This window comes from Hippichthys cyanospilos, chromosome 2, assembly GCF_059441005.1.
Source record: "Hippichthys cyanospilos isolate Australia breed blue-spotted pipefish chromosome 2, RoL_Hcya_1.0, whole genome shotgun sequence".
NCBI classification, from domain to species: domain Eukaryota; kingdom Metazoa; phylum Chordata; class Actinopteri; order Syngnathiformes; family Syngnathidae; genus Hippichthys; species Hippichthys cyanospilos.
Genome location: NC_142370.1, coordinates 25,356,409 through 25,378,803, shown reverse-complemented (window position 1 = coordinate 25,378,803; position 22,395 = coordinate 25,356,409). Strand labels below are relative to the sequence as shown.

Below are 22,395 nucleotides of genomic sequence, written 5' to 3'. Positions count from 1 at the left end.
TCAATAGTGAATTCATGGAATTATTATATTCAAAACAAAAACAAATCAACAACAAAAACATTTCTATTCAAGAGTTTTATTGTCATTTGCAAAGTAATACTACACAATGAAATTCTTATTCTGTTCACTTCCCTGAGCAGTCGACATTCCACAATCAAGCAAATAATAAAGTAGGCAATAAAACAAAAACTAAAAACAGTCTTAGAGCAATAAGAGCAGTAATAATGAACCACTAATAAATGAATAGACTTATATTCTCTGCATATTATGGAGTAAACGGCGTGGAAGAAACTGTATACATATGAGGATGATGCAAAATATCATGTAGTGAAAAATATTATGTATTTAGCAGCTTTCCTGTACCGTGCAGGATTTGATCAAATGGATTTTGGACTTTTACTTATATGGCGCTTTTCTACCTTGGGTACTCAAAGCACTTTACACTAACTAGTCATTTATCTACTGACTAGTCATTTACCTACTGATGATGCAGCATCAGGAGCAACTGGGGGTTCAGTGTCTTGCTCAAGGACACTTCGGCTTGGTCTTGATGGTCGGGGGATCGAATCCACGGCCTCTCAACTGGGAGACGACCATTCTACCACCGAGCCATGCCGCCCCCGTAAGGTGCATGTGTGCGTGCGGTAAAGTGGCTGATGATGAGGCAGATATGCACGTGAGGTATTTGTTAAGAATCCGGATGGTCTGTGGATAGAAGTTGTTTGCCAGCCTGGCAGTCCTGACCCTCAGGCTCCTGTAGCGTCTGCCTGATGGCTGCAGATCAAACATGTTGTGTTGTGGGTGAGTATTGTCCCCGATGAGGTGCCTGATGGCTGCAGATCAAACAGGTTGTGTTGTGGGTGAGTATTGTCCCCGATGAGGTTGTCTGTTCTCCACAGAACCCTGGTGTGGTAAATGTCCTGCAATGAGGCGAAGGCTGCTCCTCAGATGTGCTGTGAGGTTTTGATCACACGATGGAGCGCCTTCCTGTCTTGTGCTGTACAGTTGCCTTACCAGACTGATGGAGGTGGAGAGGACACTTTGGATTGTACATCTGTACAAGTTGTTGAGAATCTTTGCTGGCATGCTAAATTTCCCCAGTCTCCTCAGAAAGTACAGTCTCTGTTGGCACTTCTTGTTGATCTGGCAAGTGTTGTGGGACCAGGTGAGACCCTCGCCGATGTAGGTGCAGAGGAATTTGAAGGCTTTCACCCTCTCCACCTTTTTCCCGTTGATGACGAGTGGTGGTTTGTGCGGCTCCATCTGCCGCCTTGGGCCAATGATCAGTTTCTGGTCTTGTCTGTGTTGAGGTGCAGATTGTTGCTGCGACACCAGGCCACAAGGTCTGCCACCTCTTTCCTATATGCTGTCTCCACCCCACTTGTGTTCGGCCCGATGACCGTTGTGTCATCTGCATGCTTAATTATGCTGGTGTTGTTTTGGGATGTGACTCAGTTATAGGTGAAGAGTGTGTAAAGCAAGGGCGTAAGCACACAGCCCTGGGGTGTCCCTGTGCTTACAGTTCTGAAGCTGGATGTGTGGTTGTGGACTCTGACTAATTGGGGTCTCTTCCAAATGATTATCTTTTAGGGAACACAACATTGTCCACATACTCGTTGGCTGTTGGCTGCAAAGTACAAGCTATGGAAGACTGGCTTTTGTGATTGGCAATAACAGGTATTAATCGGCATATGCTGATCACGAACTACTGTTTCTTTCGTATTTTTTTGCATTTGTTTTATTATTGCCTACCTTATTATTTGCTTGGTTATGGAATGAAGTCTGCACGGGGAAGTGAACAGAATAAGAATTTGATTGTGTGGAATTACTACGCATATGACAATAAAACTCTTGAATCTTGAATCTACTCTACAGCAGTACACAACAAGCATGGCAGGGAAGTTCTCGCTGTTACAAAAGTGTCCAGCCGCTGCCAAGGACTTCCAGTCAAATTTATTTATATAGCACTTAATCACCACAGGGTCTCAAAGGGATTTACTTAGTGAAAAAATCACAGAGAACATCACAAATTCACAACAGCATCCATTGCCCCTTCACGTCTCAGTGTGAGAGGTTCAACTGTTCAGAAGCCGCAGCCTGAAATGATCTTGGTGCTTTCCCTCTGCTTCCACAGCTCCTGCACCGGGCTGTTTGTCCCCCTAGTTTTCATAAACAGATAACAGTCAGCCACCGTGTGGGTTTTAAAATGTGAAGTTTTGGTAAGTAGTATTGCAATGTAAAAGATGGAAACCCCAATCAAGAAACATCTTATTGACTGAAGCTGCATCTCTCACTGTATGGCTACCTTTTCCCCTTCATGATGTAATTGCCAGCCCGCCGTGAAACATCCATCCATCCATCATCTTGACTGCTTGTCCTCACGAGGGTTGTGGAAACTACCTCAGTGAAGTGAATGAAGGAACTAACACATGTGTTTTAATGAAAAAATGAAATTAAAATGAAGAACCAATAGGCTGCACACGAAGAGTCATTCTTCCTATCAAGTTGGTCCCGTGGGACACCAGTATAAATAACAACAGTACCGCCCTCAGGCCAATTTTTTACTACTGGAGTTGATTGTCCGGTTGTGTGCTCCCACGCATATTTTTCCACTCTAGTATTTCCTACAGTTTCAACAAACAAATGAAATGTTGATGTTTCATTTCTGATGAGTGGTGATTTCCCATTAAACGGAAAGGCTTAAAGAAATTACTTGACCTTACATGTTGTTTAAGTCACTGCTGTTCCACTTGAATCCAGTAGATGGCATTAGTGCCCTTTGAAACTGTTGCAGACTGTCAAAAAAACAAAACAAAGTAGAAGACTTTTCTCTCTTCCCTGAACTCGAAATAGTAAAAAGCAAAGCGACAGGCCTCTAAAAGACATGTGCCTTTACCTGTTACGAGTCACCAATGTGTTACAGCATACACAGGAATTCTATCGTTACACGAGTTGTCGGTTGTTCCACCCTTTTGCGTAGGTGCGGTGAGATTGATTGATAAGTCTCCGCTTCAGTTGTGAAAGCTCACTCCAAAATTTGAGCATGTCAGAAATTCTAGCGGAGCAACGTCCCTTTGTAACAACGGCCCACCAGATGAAATGAGTCGCGCCTCGTATAATATACTGCGCCTCCAAAGGAGCCGCTGACAATCATAGGGTTTGTAAGTGTACTGGCCAGTTTATCTCCTTGCGCGGTCTGAGCGTGCCTGGCAGGTGTGGCTGGCCGCCGCTGAACTTTGTTCCAGCAGGTCAACAGTTAACTGCTTGCTATTTTCGTACAGGGATTTATAGCCAACGAATGTGCCGATGGACTTTCATCCATTCCAATGTCATAACCCAGATTTTTTAAACATTTTTACAAGTAAGGGTTTTCTGATTACGGCTTTAGGCTGAAAATTTGATAAAGTGCTCCATGAGCGAGAACTGATTGTTGCACATTTTTCAGTTTTGCAGATGCTCACCTGATTACTGCAGTGGGGATGGGCGAAGTCGGTCTCAATGCCGACACATTCCTTATTTCAAGCAATGGCGATAGCTCTACGGAAGAAGGGAAGAAATTAGGCACAGTCTGATTAAATAATTACACACTGTCATTTTGTCTGAGTCAACCTAGTTGACTCACTTCTGCTAACTCTGCAATCAATTTAATTGAGGAGAGTTACCAGCACAAAGACAGCCAAAGATAGAGGTTTTCACAGTTTTACTTTTCAACGTTGCTCAAGGGCTCATTGGAAAAATAAAATACAATCTGTCAACATTGCTTAACCATGTTGAACAGGCAGCAGAAGAATCATATCCAAGGGTCAAAGAAATCTAGAACATTTTTTATTTCTTTTTGAACGAAGTATGTATTTTTTTTTTATTTTATGATTTTACATTAATTCCAAAAATTTACTCAAATAACTTTTATAATCTGTGTATGAAATAGTTTTTGCAAAACTATTGATTATTTGGGGAAATTATTTGATTAATTATCCATCCATCCATTTTCTAGAGCACTGGTGTCAAACTCGAGGCCCCGGGGCCACATCCGGCCCGCCACATTATTTTATGTGGCTCGTCAAGTGCTAGTTATGACTTACATTAATTGTGTGGCCCGACAAATGCTAATTATGACTTCCAAGTTCCTGGCGAGAATGCAAAATTTTCAAGTTGTCTTCAACTTTTGTTGTTGTTTTCTTATCAACGCCCCTTTTGAACAGTTTTTAGCAGCCTCTGATTTGAAAGTATGAATGTGTGAGCATCATACCTCCAATTTATTTGACTTCACAGTCACAATGGGCCTCCAACAAAAATGATAACTACAATGTGGCCCATGGTAAAAATGAGTTTGACACCTCTGTTCTGGAGCCACTTATCCTCGCTAAGGTCGCTGGGTTGCTGCTGCCTATCCCACCCAGATGTCTGGGTATTTGGCCGGTGACACCCTGAACTGGTTGTTAGCCAGTGGCAGATTGGACAGGTCAAGCTAAAAAATGTTTAAAACAAGGTCCATTGATGTCTCCATTTGATGATTTAAAAATGTTTAATAGCTTGATGGCACTATAAGACACGTTTAATACAAGATAATACACATACACACATTTCAATCAATCAAATCAAATTTTATTTGTATAGCCCTGAATCACCAAAGTCTCAAGGGCTTCACAGGTGAAAAGAGGTCATGACGAAACTTCTTTTGAAAAAATAAGTCATACAGAGACATCTTTTCGGTGTAAGGTTCACAATAGCATCCCCTGTCAAAGTACACGTTTACGATGTAGGCCAGAAAAAAAGCTTCCCCTCCTGAAATGACAAGCAGCTGCCACTGTTTTTAAGGTATCGGTACTTGCGAGACGGCAGCCAATATCAGTATTGTGGCCATTTTATGACCAGGAACTAGAAATGAGAAGAATAGAAAATTAGCATTCATTTCTTGCAGTTTAAAAAGAAATGGTATATTGAGGTCTGTCTTTAAAATGTTCTGTCTGTCCTTTTATTGATTTTTTTCTGGAATTTTTAACTAACAAAATTACCACTGGTGCCGGCATTGGTGCATACTCAAGAATTGACCTACGAGTATTGGTCTTAAATTAGGACTGCCACCAATAGTCGACGTTGTCGACAACGTCGATTATGTTAATTATTTGACAGTGGTTTCCCATCGTCAGCTATTCCCTTTCATATATTTGTATGTATTTATTTTCCCCGTTATTTGCTCATCTCAGCCCAAGCGCATGCAGCCCCCCGAAAAAGAAGCAGACGGGCTTGGCGGGGGAAATCAACTCGTTCATCTGACAACATAGCAGCATTGCGTGCACAATGTGAAGCTTGGTGTCTCTTTGCTAGCGGTAACATTCTTGCTCATTTTGGATCTATTCGTGCAGAACAGCTTGGCTTTAATATCATACACCCGACAGGAGCTTTTGGACACTACACTGCGAAGTTATAACAATTAACCATATCTTTGCCTCATCCCTGAGCTGCGTAGAACATGATGCTTCACAGTGTACCCGGCCGATCAGAACTGCTTGCAGGCGGCGTAGAGAATGCAAACAGGAGGGCGAAACGCGGAGGGCTGAGAACTAGGTTAAAGCTAACTCCGCACCGGCGTTACAGTTCAACTGGCTCCCAGATTAACTGATTCCAGATGTGGGTCAACTGTTGACTTGTTTTGTGTTTCCTGAAAGCATAAGCAACATGGAAATTGTTTCACTTTCTAACTGTCTTGTTCATCGATAAACGCTTGAGACAAAGCGGGTCCTTTTTAATTCCAAATTGACTGTATTTTCAAGCTCCAGCACAGATTGTTGATGAGCTATTGGATTAAATCGGGTGTGTTGGGGAGAGAAAACTGGAAAACGTGCAGGACGAGGGCCGGAATTGCCCACTTCTGTCTTACGTCATCCTTGTTCCTCCAGAGGCTCCTGGCTCAATTTATCAATTGATGCTTAACCCAGGGGAAGAAAAAATGTAAATTGTAGTAAACATAATTCTTTACACTTATTTACATTCCTTGACACCTGTTTGGACTAAGAGATCTTTTTAGTGGCATTTTCTCAGTGGATACATGATTGCATTTTAGTTGTATATATATTTGGTATCCTGCAATTGGCTAGCAACCAGTTCAGGGTGTCCCCCGTCTACTGCCCGAAGCCTGCTGGGATAGGCACCAGCATGCCTATCCTTGGGATAAGTGGCTTTAGAAATTAGATGGAAGGATATTTGGTATTCAGTGTTCTCAGCCCTACATTGAAATATGTACTTTTTGTCTAAATCACACTACTTTAGTACTTTAGGTAACTAGCTCCCAACCTGCAGGGGCTGGAAAATACCACGTGCTTACTATGTTATGTTTATCACACTAAGGGAAAAAAAATCACAATTTTAATGATCTGCACTTAAAAAGCTCAAAGTCTTTATATATTGAGCAGGTGTCATGTTGTTTGCATGTGACCCTGATTCAAGAGAGAGTCCTTGTCCTTACGAGTATCAGAGGATTATCGTACTTGGATAGGTACACTATCACCTACCATTGCACTGACTTTGTGTTTGTTCCTGTCCAAAGGGTTGTCAAAGAAGAGATTTCCGACGACAACGCCAAGCTGCCTTGCTTCAATGGCAGAGTGGTGTCCTGGGTAAGTGATATAATGACGCATGGCTCGAAACACAGTTTTATGGAACGCTTGTGGGTCAGGCAAATGTGACTGCCTCCACAAAGCTTTTTTAAACAATTCACAGTTCACACTCTTCAGCTTGATCTCATGGCTCAGCTTTGCTATACGTGTGGATGGCTCTATTATATTTTGAACTGCTTTAGCATGCATTCGGCAGCAGATCAATTGGACCACTGAAGCAAGATCTTTGACTTCTACTGCAACGTATTTGTCACTCTGTTACTTCAGTCGGTTCACAGTGTTGTGTAAGTACCGTAGTGTCTCCGGGGGCCAATAAAGGATGTCAAATTTGATCAAGCTTTCGTGTGAGCAGAGGATTTACATTTTAACTGCTCCACTCTCATTCAAGGATGAGGATAGAGGTTAAAGCTGTGGCCTGAATTATTGATGAGCTAGATTGTATAGCGGGCTGCCCACTTAATTTTGAGAGAATCATTTAGCTGTTTGTTTGTTTTTTAATTTATTACTTAGTCCATCATGTCATATTTGGTTAAACCTTTGATAAAAATATAATGGAAAACATGGCCCCTCACTCGGTTTGCATTTAATTTCTTTCATTATGTCAATTGTTGTGTTCATTGTAACGTAGAACGCTGTTAAATCACTCTTCCTGTAGCACCGCCCTAAATAAGTAATTGCTTTTGATGTAAACATGCTACAGCAAAGTAGCAGCAATGCTGCAATGTCATTATCCTGAATTCATTGCTCAAACAACAGCCGTGCTGTATCCAAGGTGTATGGTCTCTTAAGTCACTCATGACACAGAAACTCAAAAAGCACGTGTTTATGTTTAAAATGCTTAGTTTGCCACGCTACTTATTCATAAGATATAAGTACAGTATATGATGCTTACAAAAAAATGTATCATTAGAAATCCCAACATAATGTCTCGAAAACATACAATAGTGGTAACTTAACCGGCGCCTGTACAATTGAAATAAACAATGACTCACGTGTCTCACTCACACTAGTGTGCTTGTGCATCAATCAGAGTACATAAGTATGTGGTCATTCATAACGTTAAAGCCTCTGACAACATAAGAACAACGTAACGCCATTTATGCCCCGATCAACAAAGCCTCTGACAGAAACAAGCAAAAGTCTCATACAACCCATTATATTCATAACAAACTTAAAAGGTGAACCGATTACTGTAACGACTGGGTTGAGTGTGGTTTGATTGGTTATTTCACCCATTTTTTTTCTTTCTACTTCTCTCGTTCCCTCTCATAGTTGGTGCTAGCAGAGAGCTCTCACTCTGATGGAGGATCGCAATGCACAGAGAGCCATCCAGAGCTACCCCCTCCTCTCGAGAGAACGGGCGGAATTGGTGACTCCCGGCCCCCTTCCTTCCAGTGAGTAGGATGATCACTGCTTGTCATGTATGCACAATTACACACACACACATCCACAGGACCCCCCCCCCCCCCCCCACACACACACACACACACACGCGCACACACGTATCAAGCACACACTTCTCTGTGACCTTTTTACTGCAGTGTGCTCATTTGAGCTTAGCACACAGATTCATCATCACAGGCGTCGTTGGCGGTGCGCCTATGTGTGAATATGCCACATATGTGCTAAAAGTGAACTATAGAATCATGCTCCGGGGCTACTTTTTGTCCCTACTTGCTCAGCATGGAATAGAGGTACTTGTTTGCTCTTATTTGTACAAATGATGCATGTACTGCTGGCTGCTGTTGAAGTATAAATATATAAATAGCCTATGCAGCATAAACGTCTTCAGGCAGTCATTGAGTAGCATTAGTCACTCAAAGCAGTCATCCATATGTGCTTGGTAGAGGGTCATGTGTACTTTACCAAGATTAAACGACCAACTGAAAAAAGATGTCACAATGAAGCGTTTTCCAAATAAGTCCGATTTTTTTTCCCCAATAACTTTTTTTTTTTTTTCAAAATAAGCCTCAATTTTTCATGAATAAAGATATATATTTCCCCTTCACTGCTGCTTTGCTCAGATGGATGTCTCCACATGTGTGAGAGATTTTGAAATTCACTAGTCAAAATGACTTTTTTGTTTTTCGCTTTTCCTTCACTTATATTGTCCTTCACATACAGCAGCCCGCTACATTGCTAGTTTTCGTATGGAATGTATCTTTATTGCATCTAGATCCTTGTGATATGGCAGAAACCTGTAATGCCCACGCACGAGGGAAAGGTGAACCACAGTCTTTGGCTCATAAAGGCAATGAGCACACTAATGCTGGAGCTGCTGTTGTCCACTGCTCAGTCTCAGACACTTAGATACAGATGAGTTTGTGTCATCCAGGTTACTTTTCACTGCTCACTGAAGTCATTGAAGTCAACACCATAAACAACAATATGTAAAAAAAAAAAAAGCCATGGATTTTTTGTTTTGTTTTGTTTGTGCTAAAATTAGGTTACAATATGTTGAATGTTGCAGCACCTGACATTTTTACATAGTCTTTCTAGAGCTTCACCTATTACGGGTGGTTCCATAATGCATCACCCGCCATGAACATAGGTTCATTGAATTGCAATATTTTCCTGAAAAAACTCACATACATATACTGTATTTTTTTTCTTTTAGGAATGCAATTTCATTCTCATCGTATAATTCAGTTTTTAAGGCCCTTCCTTATCAGTCATGAGTGTTTAAAATCATCTTGCTTTTTTTTTCTCTCCCTTATGGTGCCCCTGGCCATTATAGGCCATATTCTAACTCCAGGAACATTTTCTTGGCAGCCCGATGACCAATACCTTGAGAATACCGTGCAGTCGGCGAAAGAAAATGTCCATTCTAAATATAGCTAGAAGGCCTGGCGGTATCAGGGGTGAGGGTTGTTGTCATTGCAGGAGAAAAGCAATATGGCTGAGGCTCTAAATTGAGAACAAGCAATCTGTCATGTCTCTGTGTATCTCTTTATCCAGTGTTTGACATCTCAGCTCGAGTTTGCCCTCTGCTGCCGGCCTAACAGCTTGCCCCCCTGATTTTATTGTTCCAGCCAGCTCGAGCTACGACTACTGCCCCCATGTGGTGCAAAGTGACAATGCGATGACCTTCACATTAATATTCCCCCACCCTCCTCGCTTTCTATCCGTTGCCCGCCCTTTTCTCTTTTCTCCTTTGAGTCAGACAGGCAGGCCTTTTTCTCAGAGCCGCTGAGTGAATTCCCCATCTTGAACCTCCTCGCTTGTTGCCCGACTTTCCAGCTCTCCCTAAATACATGGAATATTATTACCACTTCATTTTCCTTTTGTACCAGATTCATGCTGTTCACTTGTTTCTCTGTGTGAATGGCTAGTTGATGAGCACACAAGACTAGGTGGTTTGGGGCTGAGAATGGACGCAAATGATGTGGTTGTGCTTGGTAATCCGGCTTAACAGACATTAAAAGCACCCATCTCCATTTCCCAAGAGGGAGGGAGTGGTGACTAGCAATAAAGGGGCTGATGGATTTAAAAAAAAAAAGGGGGGGGGGGCATTTGTTCACAGCTGCATTATCCTTGAATAATCTACTTCTGGATCAAGAAGCAGCTCAGCCCCATGGCCGGGCAGAGACCTCCAGTCATTACCCCTTTTTACAATCACTTGCCCAACACAATGCGAGTCTTCATTTGTTCACCGTTGCTAGAGACATCCATCTTAGGTGCAGCATCTGTAGACTTTCCATAGTGAGCAGTTTTCCTTACAGAATGCTTATACAGTGTCTTGAGCATTATTGTCGGAATTCATCTTTCCTTCTGTTTATGTCCAGTAAATATGCACCTTTGTGTATGAGCTTGTGCATGAATTAAAAGAGCCAAGCAATATGTATACTCATGGAAGAAACATGTTTACCAAAGTTTATGTGTCAGGCAGGCATATAAAATGACTTTGTGGAGTGGCGTTCTCACCAGCCTCGGGTTTCGTAAAGTCTCTTAACCCAAAAGTGCCGCCAGCTCTCTGACAATAACAATTTGCCCCGCAGCCCTTCTCTAACCCTTGTACACTCCTCCCAGACATCAAGAACACTGGCTTGTTTATTGCCCTCGCGTTCTGCACCCCTGATCGACCACTGCACACTTTTTAAAAATAAAATTTGGCATTCTGTGCTCTGTGTCTCGCTTCAAATAATGCTGAAGACACTAGCTGGACTTCTAGTGAATCCCATCAATGGCAGCTTCGTCCAGATCACTCTCTCTGTGGCTATCTGGTCATTAATGGTGGTGGAAAACATATCCTATTATAGACCAAGGGCTGGAGGTAGTGAATTTGAAACATAGTCCTCATAGGAGATGCAGATGCCCCCTGGAGCTAAACACAAACAGGCGTTCACGTGGGCTCACACACACACACACATTCCAGAATGGTTGAAGGGGATTCTGTACTGGAGCGTTGGTCTGAGTTGTTGTTTTCTCTTGTAACCTTGAAATTTCCTTATAATAGTGCCAATGCGGTGAGCAGTCGTGATGGCCTGGATACCGAGACGGGCACGGAGTCCCTCCTCAGCCACCGGCGCGAGCGGGAAAGAGAGCGCGCACGAAGGAGAGCTCGAGAAACTGAGCGTAAGTATGACCATTTGTGATATTTGCCTGGACATTGTATCAACCCCAACGCAGATCTGGGCTGAATATGGCCCTGGAACCACATTCGGCCGCGCCATATTCTCTGGCTGGCCCTCACATTGACCATGAAACCTAAGCAAAATATAAACTGTTCAATGATTTCATCTTTAAAGTTGTGCTTTTTTATATTTACAAGGATGTATGATTGTACAAGCAAGGTATTCAGGTCTACGTATTTAGCAATTCATTGAAACGAGGCTTGAAAAATAAGAAAGGCAAATTGAAATCAGCGTGTATAATTGGCCCTAGGCAAGTTCCAGTTTTTCATGGGGCCTTTTAGCAAAATTGATTTCTAACCCCTGTCCCTACCAGTTCATTCCTGCATCATGCTTTGTATCAGAAAGTATTGTCGCTCATAAAATACTGTATTATTGTCAGATGATGCATATGACAAGCAGACGTCACTCTTAGTTTTTCCTTCTTGCATCACAGCCATTTTTTTGGGGTGAGTTTTTATTCAAGTTTTAAGGCTGTTGATAAAATTTGAACATCTTGTGACTGTGCTTGTAATTTTCACGCATCCTACATTTAAGTCATGCGCAGTACTTAGTGCTAGATGTATTTTTTTTTAATTGGGCTGGGTAATTGACGTTGTTTGCATGCAGAAGTGACATCCGATACTGCTGGCTGCTTCATCAGTCAAGTCGATCAATCAGTTAGACAATCGATTGAGTTCTAGAGTATTATACTGTTGTTATAATAGGTTTACAGACCATGGCAGAATTTACATGGTATGCTTGAGTGATGCATTTATTATATTACAAGGCATTTCAGGATAGCACAAAGCAGCGGTGTAGAAAATGTTCCAGATCAATCCAATTTTAAAAATAATTGGCAATATTTATTGAATTTGTCAAGTGCATGTAAAGTGAAATCTGCACTGTACTTGTATTTGTCTGGTGTGGCCTTGAAAATAACTGTCATATTATTATCTTAACCTAGAGTACCATTACAGAGATTAAAAGTATTCACAATTTTCAATTGTTTATCCTTTTTCAATTGAATTATTTCTCCCTCATAGACGTATGCTTAACATCATTTAGTTGTGATTTCTGCTAATTAAAAGGAAGCAGCACTCGGGCCGTTTGCCTTCTGTGTGCTGCAGCGGTGGTTTTGCAGCTCATAAATCAAGGAAACCCAATGCCATCTAATTTACTTGATTTGCATCGGCTGGCTGACTACAGCTAAAGTCCCACGGCCTGGATGTGAAGACATAACAAAGACTGAAGTCCAAGCCTTGACGCCTACAGCGGCAGAAATTCCCCAGTCACCTTATATACCCGCTCCAAGTGATTCCTGTCACCGAGTCAATGCACTTTTAGAGTGATCGTTTGAACCTGTTAAGCCTGGAAACGTATCCTGTATTACTTTTCTGTCTATGCTATGGCACTTTGAGATGAATAATGTTGTTGAAACTCTTGGAAGGCTGAAAGGTATTGGAGCCTGAGGCCTGCTGGTGTTTGTGGAGGGCCAATAGGTGAATGCATTTCTGAGGGACAAGTTTGATATTGTAGTAGAGCATAATGCATGTAGAGTTGTGTGTTTTCACCGTATACCGTTGAAGCAATTGTACAGAAACAGCCGGTGTCCAGAATAGAGGAGAAAAAGGTCAGAATTACCACGGCTAGAACATGAAGAGGAATGTTTTCACCCGAGGCAAAAAAAATGGATGAGGAGAGTGCATCATTGTAAAGCTCGTCTTACACTGTGCTCTGATTGGACGGCGGCAGATTAGCAGCTGTCCTATAGTTGTGTGTGATGAGAGGCAGCATGTAGACAACACCTGGTCCTGACCGTCGTATATTCAGTGCGTAGGATAAAAGCTTGTTTTCGGCAAAGGTGAGACACCTTTGTTTTCTCCTTCATGAAATGATACTTTGGCTCTTGTCCTAGTGTTCTAACTTGAACTTGTTTGAGTTTTTTTTCATCATATTGCAGTGCAACTATGGAAAAATAGTTCAAGGCAATTTCTTTCTTTTTTTTGTTTTTAGAATGGTCCTATTCCGAATGGCCAACATTAAAAAGAGTGAGATTTGGCTGCTGCCGGGTCAATTCGTCATTCCATTCACCTTTCTTGTTACTCTATGTGTTGTGCTTCTTCCTCTATTTTAGATGACCTTTGGCTCCACACGAGGTAGAATGCTAGCATACAGATAGACGGCCAAGTGTCTGGAGGGGCAGCCATCGGTGTGTGGGAACAAATATGTGGCAGTGAACTCTAGTGGAGGATGTTGGCTCAGGCTTCTTTCTTCTGAAACGCACCGTGTTGTGATGGGAATGACCACATTGCTGGAATGTTTTGCCGGAGCTTGGCAGACGTGTTCTCTACTTGGCCCTCTTTGCTGTACCAGACCGTTCCAGCCAATGCGTTGTTACCCGGAGGCAGCCCCTCCCCGCTGGCAGTGTATGTATGCTGCGTGTGATTTCATGCCGTATCATCTTTCTTCTTCTACTTCCCACAATCTTAAGTTATGTTTTGCTATCTTTTTCCATCCAAATGAGTCACTTGACACAGTCGAAGGAGACATTTTGAAATCTGCCCTTTCAAAATAATATTCTGGCTCCGGTGAACTTTTATGTTTGGGTGGAATATCGGAGGCAGCTCAGCGATGCAGTGCATTTCTACATTGTCACGAATGTCAACCCCAACGATAAACATTGAAATCTTATGGTAACACAGATATTCTGATACTGCAGGAAACGATGTAGGTTGAACCTTAATGCTGTGGCCACTCTCACTATATCTTACTCGTCTCCAGTCCCTCGCATCAACGGTCACTCAAAATCGGAGCGTACTGCGAGGGATTCGGCCATGGGATACGACAGCACCTCCGTGATGAGCAGCGAGCTGGAGTCCAGCTCATTTGTCGACAGCGAAGAAGACGAAGACGCAAGCAGGTGAGCTTTTGTCTCAACTGCAGTGGCTGCTTCTTTATCCCTGAAATAATACGCTACCACTAGCTCAATAAGGGTACCTTTTGTGGAAGATAAATGTTTTATCTATTTTAGGAGCTCTGTCTCTAAGCAACAGGTGTCACTCGTCTCATCAAGTCTCTCTCATAGAACAATTCCTACTTACGTTTTATCATTGAGGTCAGACAGCGCCTGGGAAACCACCCTGTGATATGATTATAATCCTGTTCAACACGTTTTAGTCGGGGATTCGTCACGCGAAAAGGTACAGGATCAATTTGACCCGAACATATATATAAAAACTGACTTGACGAATTCTCCCCAAAGTTGAGTTTGCATGTCACTCGCTTGCTTATGAAAACTGGAAACAAAACAGTGGATGGACAAATTTCTAGGGCTGCAGCTAACTATTGTTTTAATAGTCAAAATAAAAATAATTGCGTAATAATCTATTATTTTGTTGATCAATCAGATTAAGATAACACGTTTCAAGGACATTATTTCAAGTTTAACAGGGCTGCAAACAAAATTGATAATAATAATAATGACATGTCAGGAGTTGGCAACTAATTGCCGGTATTAATACAATACTTTCAAACAGCGCTTCTTAAATGTGGGTATGTGTACTCCTGTGGCTACAAAAAGGTACTTCATAAGATTCTAACAAGGATTCAGCAGGTAATAGCTATTTTAATGTTATTTATTGCCCTGACATGAGCAATACATTTTTATTTTTAAATAATGAGCAAATTAATTGGAACATAAAGCAACTGCTTGGTAAATTGTGTTGCACTGACTCCTTTGGAAAATGTGCGCCTTTATTTTGTTACGTTTTTGCAGAATTAATTGTCACTAGTGAGGCAATTTTTCACTAGACAAGCCAGTAATAAAACACAGTCTATTTTCTAGAGTTATATATCGAGAATAAAATATGCCTTAGAGATATCGCTACACGTGTACTTACAAAGCGTATTAAATCAGACATGGATGGTACAGCACTCTAGTGTAAGTCTTTTTTTTTTTCTCCATTCAATAATGTGGCACTTGGCTGAAGAAAATATTTCACAGGTAGTACATCGTTGAAAAAAAGTTTTCAGACCACTGCGTTAAACCGTAAATAAATATACCACAAATTTTGATCACAACACTCTTCAATAAAATTTAAATCCCTATCAGACATTTTTACCCTAAAAGTACAGCACAGAATACATACAGCTTAGCACACACAAAAACAATGTACACTAGTACTTGTGCGTACTGTATATGAACTTGTTGTTGATGATGATGAATTATTTTGTAGTTTAAATCCAGTGTAAATCAAGAAACATCTGACTGCACAGAAAAGCGTACAAGTAACATCTATACTGCAGACACTCCTGGCTGTCTGCTGGCTGGAAAGTTTTTTTTGTTTGTTCTTTTTTGCATCAGAGCTGGCTGACTGTACAGCAGTTCACGCTTCGGTGTTTACTCACCCAAAACTGCTGCCTGTGCACATTGCCGACACAACCTGGTACCTCTCCCGAAACGCCTACAAAACCTTCTGTCGCTGATGTTTGGTTTGCCGACAACTATTTTAGTGCATTTTGGCATTTTTATAGCTGCCAGTGACCGTTCATTGTCTCGATGAAAGGCATTTCACATTAGAATTAATACAATACATACTGTAGCCAGCATTTTGATAAAAAAAAAAAAAATTAACTACTTAGTGAATCGTGGCGGAAGAAAAACCCTTAAAAACACACACACACACACACACAAAATGAGGCGGTGAATTTGCGAATGCTAAACCGTTAAGAAAAGAGGCGCCATTGTAATAGGCTGATTTGATATATTTCTATTAGAACTCAAAATGAGTTTATATGAGGGCATTCTTCATACTTTACACCTTCAAGAAATAATTAACACGAAAGCTTATTGCTGGCATGTCAAAACCCGGTCCTCGAGGGCCGCCTATCCCGCGTGTTTTTGATGTTTCCGTCATACGATGCAACCGATTTAAATGATCATTCATTCAGACTTCCTCTGAGCTTGCTGATGAGCCGATCAGGTGTGTTGGGAGGACAGAAACCTCAAAAAGGTGGCCCTCGAGGACCGGGTTTGGACATGCCTGGCTTATTGAGTACAACAATGTAGAGCCAACTTGAAACACGAAACTGGTTTGGTTGGGTTGAAGGGAAACGATAATACAGTGTAACGTAAAATCATCAATTGTGTACATACATACATACAACATGTAGAGATGATTTTACTGTCTCTTTTTTTTTAGGCTCAGCAGCTCCACAGAGCACAGTACCTCCTCACAGCTGATGCGCAGGCACAAGCTCCGCCGACGGCGACACAAAGTAGCCAAAATAGACCGGGTGAGTGCCTTGAAGACACATTGAAGCTGAAATTGGCTGTGACGCTGAGGGTGACAGACAAATGAGCGGGCCTAGTGATATTGACTAGGTGCCACATTGAGTTATTTGCCACATGCATCTTGTGTTGTATCCCCCTCCCGCCTTTGCAGTCTTCATCCTTCAGCAGCATCACAGACTCCACCATGAGCCTCAACATCATCACCGTCACACTTAACATGGGTGAGTATTCAATTTCACTGTCAGAGATTTACAAACGCAAAAAGCGCAGTTCTTAATGACACACTTGTAAAATATGTGGTTTTCAAGTATAACATATTTGTTCATCAAAAATAATATCTTAGTAACATAAAGGTCTTTTACCCACCAATATCCTTGCATATGAGTACTTTTTTCACAGTCATACATTTTGTTGAATATTGCCGCTGCCTGTTAATGCAATACTCAAAACAAATGGTTTGCCAGTCAAAATTTCTATGTTGAATTAAAACACACTAAATAACAAGACTAAGAATTATGAATTCTTACAGTTTTCCGATTACTTAACCACAGACATTGTTTTGAAAAGCTTTGTTCAGCTGAATGCATGAACTTTATCATGCTACAATGTGCATTACGTCACCCAGAGGTGGCTCTAAATATATTGCGGAGCCGCTCCGTCAGTAATCATCACCTCAGTGATGACAAATGAGCTACGCTTCTGAGGAATATTCATCGAATAGTTGATGAGCAGTAATTATCAGAAGACAGAAAAGCCAGCTAATCGCTAAGCTAACCTTAGATTGACATGTAATTGTGAAACACTGGAAAAAGAATGCTTGGGTGAGCGAGTATCCTTTTACTTAAGTATAGTACAGAAATCTGACTTAGTGTATCCAACTGAACAGCAAAAGACAGACGAGCGTCTGGAGAGAAAATTGCACACGTAATCAGTCTCAGGTCTCTGGGATTTTCTTAACCTGCCAAAAAAAAACAACAACAAAAAAACAAGAATAATGCTCCTCAAAATTAGATTGTTTTTCTTCAAATTAAGTCACTGATTGCAAAACTGCTCCTCCAAGGAAAAAAAAAAAAAAGTTTTTTTCTGCCTTCAGCTGTTCTGTTTCTGTCTTGGCAATGATCTTCTACTCTACCTTTCTCCTTTTTGTCTCCCCAACAGAGAAATACAACTTTCTGGGCATTAGTATTGTGGGTCAAAGTAACGACCGCGGCGATGGCGGCATTTACATCGGCTCGATCATGAAGGGAGGAGCTGTGGCTGCTGATGGCAGGATAGAACCTGGAGACATGCTCCTGCAGGTACAATGCGCATCCTCAGTCTGCTTTTTATCAGGAGAACTGACAAGGTTTGCTTTAGCAGCAGATAAAAATAGAGCACAGTTCTTCAGGAGATCATTTTAATCTCTTTTAATAACCACGATGCCTTAGTACCTCTGGTGGCTTGTCAAAATTCAATTCTGACCTCCAATTTCATGTCCTGTTTTTACCATGCTTGCAACTTTTTTGCGAATTAATACCTTTCGGTTGTAAATAAATGCCTCAACGCAAGCTTTCTTTCGTGGCCGCTAGTGGGCAGCATTAAGTTGGAAATGGAGAGATTTAAAAAGAGAGCGATTCAAAGAATTTCATAATTTTGCTTTTTTTAAATCGATAATAAAAAGTATGGAAGAGTATGGAAAAATGACCAATGTCATCATTCTTCATTAGATGTTTTTCCTCATAATGTTGCACTTTTCATGTCAAACTTACACAAATTGCTTAATTTCCATTTACTTCTTTGTAGAAAGAATGCAAATACATTTATCTGTGATGGCAACCCACACATCTGTGGCCATTTTCAGAAGTTTCAGCTGCCACATTGTTTTGGTATATTTATTTGAAGTTCATAAATGAAATGTGCGATACCGATAGGCTTTTCCCGAAAAAATAACATCTAATCATATGTAAGTAGTGGAAGAACACTGATACGGTTATTGTAGTGATGCATGTGTTTCTCAGTTAACAAACTCTTCTATTTATTTGTTCAGGTGAATGATGTCAACTTCGAAAACATGAGCAACGATGACGCTGTTAGGATTTTGAGAGAGATTGTCTCCAAAACAGGGTAAGAACTTTTGTTACATACAAACGGCTTCACTCTTTTTGTTCAAAAATACAGTGTATTTAAAAAAAAAAAAAAACCTACACACTCCCGTTCCAACGCTAGGTTTTGATAGGGGCAAAAAATGAGAAAGAGATAGATCATTTCAATGTTGTAAAGACATAGTTGCACAGGTGTGCATGCAGTCTTGAAACTTGGGATTTGGCTGCATTCAGAATTTACTTGCCACCATTTTAATGCCCCCAATTAACGGCAGATAAAATTCAGCAGATGTTTAATATGTTGGGTTTTACAGGTTAAAGATCACTTTGGTGTAAAAGTCATGAAATGGTCTTTCTGTCTTCTTTTTTACATTACAAAAAACTGGCACTTGACTCAAAATATCCACTGTAAATCATTAAAAAAGTCATCACTTTGATGCCAATTCTGGCGCAAACTAAGAATGAAGTCTCCTTAAAATATGACCAAGATGTTTGCTGTTTTTCAGTCCAATTAGTCTCACTGTTGCCAAATGTTGGGACCCATCTCCTCGAAGCTACTTCACTATCCCTCGCGGTATGACAACAATTGTAATCATCTCAAAGACAAAGCGTATGCTTACGGAGCCAAAAGCAAAGCTGTGTTATTTTTTACTATGAGCAGCTGAGCCAGTGAGACCCATTGACCCCGCCGCCTGGATTTCACACACCACTGCTCTTACAGGACCATACCCCCCCTATGGTAACAACCGACCGCCGCCACCCGCGCTTTCTGACGTAGCTGCGCATGATCTATTTATTCAAATATTTGCAGAATTTGAGGATTTGCCTCTATCTACGAGCAAAACGGACATGGCGACCATCGTCAAGGTTATGCAGTTGCCAGACTCTGGCCTGGAGATTCGGGACAGGATGTGGTTAAAGATCACCATTGCCAATGCTGTCATTGGTGAGTCGGAGACTCAGATGTAAAGTTTATTTGACTTTTTCCCTTCGATAATATTTAGATTCAGGCCAGCAAATATGAGCACGTCTGCCTCACACTCAAGAGGCTCTGGCTTTCAATGTCATAAACATGCTTCTTAGATTGAAGAAGCTAAATTGTCTAGAGAGGTGAATGAGAGCCAATGGTTGTCTTTCTCCATGTGCTTGCGCTTGGTTGGCGATCAGTGCAGGCTGCGCTCGGCTCTCATCCCAAGTCTGCTCGGCGAGGCCCCAGTTCACTCCTTGACCTTGATGATCAGAATGGCGGATGCGTGGCTGTGGGAGATTACCTTGGAATTTACCTCGATAAACACCCTTTGCACGCCAATGTCATGCCAGGGAGCGCCTTTCTGCTTCTGCGATATCAAGCCCTTTGTGTTTCTCGACCTGGTTTCGTGGATATAAAGAAAGCTGATACAATTGAATGGGAGTTGGCTACTTTGCATCCTACAACAGTGACACGCCTCTTATTAGATGTCAGCTACAACATAAACACATAATTCATATTTACGCTATACAGTCGTCTTTCTATATGCAGTCCATATACTGTATGTATGCATGCATACGTACCCAGATGCATTTACATGGATACATAAATATATAGTATATTTTGTCCGCTTAATCATTCGCATGGCTCTTTTCTGGAGTATTTGTGTTGTGTGTATTTCTCCATATGTCCACGCAATTAGTCATGTATGGCGGTATTATTGAGCGATGGAATGTATATCCTGACTTTTGGTTTCAAACCTCTTTGGTTTGAAAGAGAATAGCTATAGTTTTAAATATCTTTCTTCCTGTATAACATTCTGTATATGTGCTTTCCAGCGTAGTTTGGAATCAAGTATAACACCAAGAAATTTGATCTCATTTACCTGTTCTATATCAGTTGACTGTGCCATGATTTTGACTGGATGACTGCTTTGTCTGGTGCCAAAAATGATCAATTTTGTCTCAGTTCAATTCAAAGATCATTTGCGTGTGTCAAACCAGTTATTTAATGCAGGACTTCCCAAACGTTTTGGAGCAAGGGACCCCTTTTTGGAAAGCACATTTTCCAAGGACCCCCTCTACACTAGCATTCAGTAGTCACACTTTGATGCCGCAGTTTAGACTTTTGACCCTGATTGTGTTTGCGATGTCAGGCGCCGACGTGGTGGACTGGCTCTTCTCCCGAGTGGAGGGCTTCAAAGACCGGCGTGATGCCAGGAAGTACGCGAGCAGTCTGCTAAAACACGGCTACCTGAGACACACGGTCAACAAGATTACCTTCTCCGAACAGTGCTATTACACCTTTGGCGACCTTTGCCAAAGTAACTATTCAAAAGAATGACGCTTTGTTGTTACCCGCGCGGAGATTTAACCTCATCGCCGGCTTCTTTCTGTTCCGGAAGACATGGCATCACTGAATTTAAACGAGGGATCCAGCGGAGGCGGCTCCGAGCAGGACGCTTTGGCACCGCTTCCTCCCGCCGCCAACCCTTGGCCCATGGGAGGGCAGCCGTTCCCGTACCCACCCTTCCCCTCCGCGCCGCCCTGCTTCCCGCCTGGATACTCGGACCCGTGCCATAGTTTCCACAGTGGGAGTGCAGGCAGCCAGCACAGCGAGGGTGAGTACTGACAAGTAGAAGCAAGATGACTTTTCCATGAGGAAAAGTGACGTCACTCTCAATCTAGACAGACTCTCTGGCTGTCAGAATCTGTTTCTGAAGGTGCCGACCGGCCGTAAATAAAAAGAATCAGGTCCAACCCATTCAATGTATTGCTGATCGTTAAAGTCATTAGAACTGTATTAAATATGACTCCCGATTGAACTGTAAGCCCTTGCAATTGTTTTATTTTTTGTTCTCGTTCATTCTTTTATTTTATTTATTGAGTTATTTGTTTTGTTTAGTCTATTTATACGGCAAAGACCTGCTGCGTTTAGCAAAAAAAAAAAAAATACATAAAACACCACCAATATATTTAGAGTTCAAACAATAAATAGCCATTGAACTATAATCCCAAAGCGGTTGAACTCGTTCATTGCCAGCCATTTTGAAAGCAGCGGTCCTCACATTGCCAGGTGTTTTAGGAACATTTAACTGATCTTTCAAAACCCTCGAGGTGTTGTGCTCTGTAAGAGTAAAAATCCAGACCTATCAAAATAAAAGAGTAGACTTTCACTTGGGGAAAAAAGTAGTCGCTACCATTTTCTGAGCTTTCATAATCAACAGTAGAACATTGGTTTCCTTTTACCAGAAACACAGCTTTCTTGCCAAAAAACAAAAAAAAAGAAACCCAAATTTTCATGAAGAATGTCAGACAAAACAGTGACTTTGACACAGAAATACTTTGCTTTTGTGACACCTAAAACAAAAAACAAGCTTGAGAACGGCCTCCTGATGAAAACAGATAAATTTGCCCAAACATTGTTAAAAAAAAAAAAAAAAAACATGTTGTGAACAACATTGACTCATATCTTAACAGGAGTTGTATGTCAGTGGCTTTTTTACTTAACAAGTAACCTTCATGAACTGAGGTAACCCTTAGTAATGCTGATGGGGCCGGCCGGCCTTGATAATGTTTTTAACTCCCGCCTCCTGGGGATTCTCAGGTGAATCCCATACTATTATTTACGACAACAACAAAAAATCGAACAATGGCAAAAAAAAAAGAGGGAAGAAAGAGACTGAAAGATAACGCAACAATGCAAAAAATGATGGTGAAAACACATTAAAATCACTTCAAAACTATGCAAGAATGATTATTTACAACACCAAAATATTTGCACTGGCACGCCACCTCCACATTGTTTGGTATCGATGGAAAGC

The 22,395-nt window shown here is 41.4% G+C and overlaps 1 protein-coding gene and 1 long non-coding RNA gene across 4 annotated transcripts in view; one reads left to right on the top strand and one right to left on the bottom strand.

Annotated features, from left to right (window-relative positions):
* The window catches only part of LOC148427995 (segment polarity protein dishevelled homolog DVL-1-like), a 34,318-nt gene that overhangs the window by 6,393 nt on the left and 5,530 nt on the right, over positions 1 to 22,395 (top strand). For 2 of the 3 annotated variants that reach the window (XM_088440701.1, XM_088440718.1), the window contains exons 2-13: positions 6,548 to 6,617; positions 7,890 to 8,011; positions 11,074 to 11,192; positions 14,012 to 14,150; positions 16,432 to 16,525; positions 16,675 to 16,744; positions 17,682 to 17,821; positions 18,550 to 18,626; positions 19,111 to 19,178; positions 19,266 to 19,550; positions 20,728 to 20,895; positions 20,977 to 21,192. In XM_088440701.1, coding sequence (XP_088296827.1) covers positions 6,548 to 6,617; positions 7,890 to 8,011; positions 11,074 to 11,192; positions 14,012 to 14,150; positions 16,432 to 16,525; positions 16,675 to 16,744; positions 17,682 to 17,821; positions 18,550 to 18,626; positions 19,111 to 19,178; positions 19,266 to 19,550; positions 20,728 to 20,895; positions 20,977 to 21,192 — 1,568 coding nt within the window. The remainder of the gene's footprint in view (positions 1 to 6,547; positions 6,618 to 7,889; positions 8,012 to 11,073; positions 11,193 to 14,011; positions 14,151 to 16,431; positions 16,526 to 16,674; positions 16,745 to 17,681; positions 17,822 to 18,549; positions 18,627 to 19,110; positions 19,179 to 19,265; positions 19,551 to 20,727; positions 20,896 to 20,976; positions 21,193 to 22,395) is intronic. The other variant, XM_088440709.1, reaches the window with a different exon arrangement.
* Positions 1,867 to 2,890, bottom strand: LOC148427996 (uncharacterized). Its single transcript, XR_015864869.1, has 3 exons — positions 2,724 to 2,890; positions 2,306 to 2,422; positions 1,867 to 2,159 (listed from the first exon to the last, which is right to left on the bottom strand). It is a non-coding gene; the product is annotated as an uncharacterized LOC148427996 (long non-coding RNA).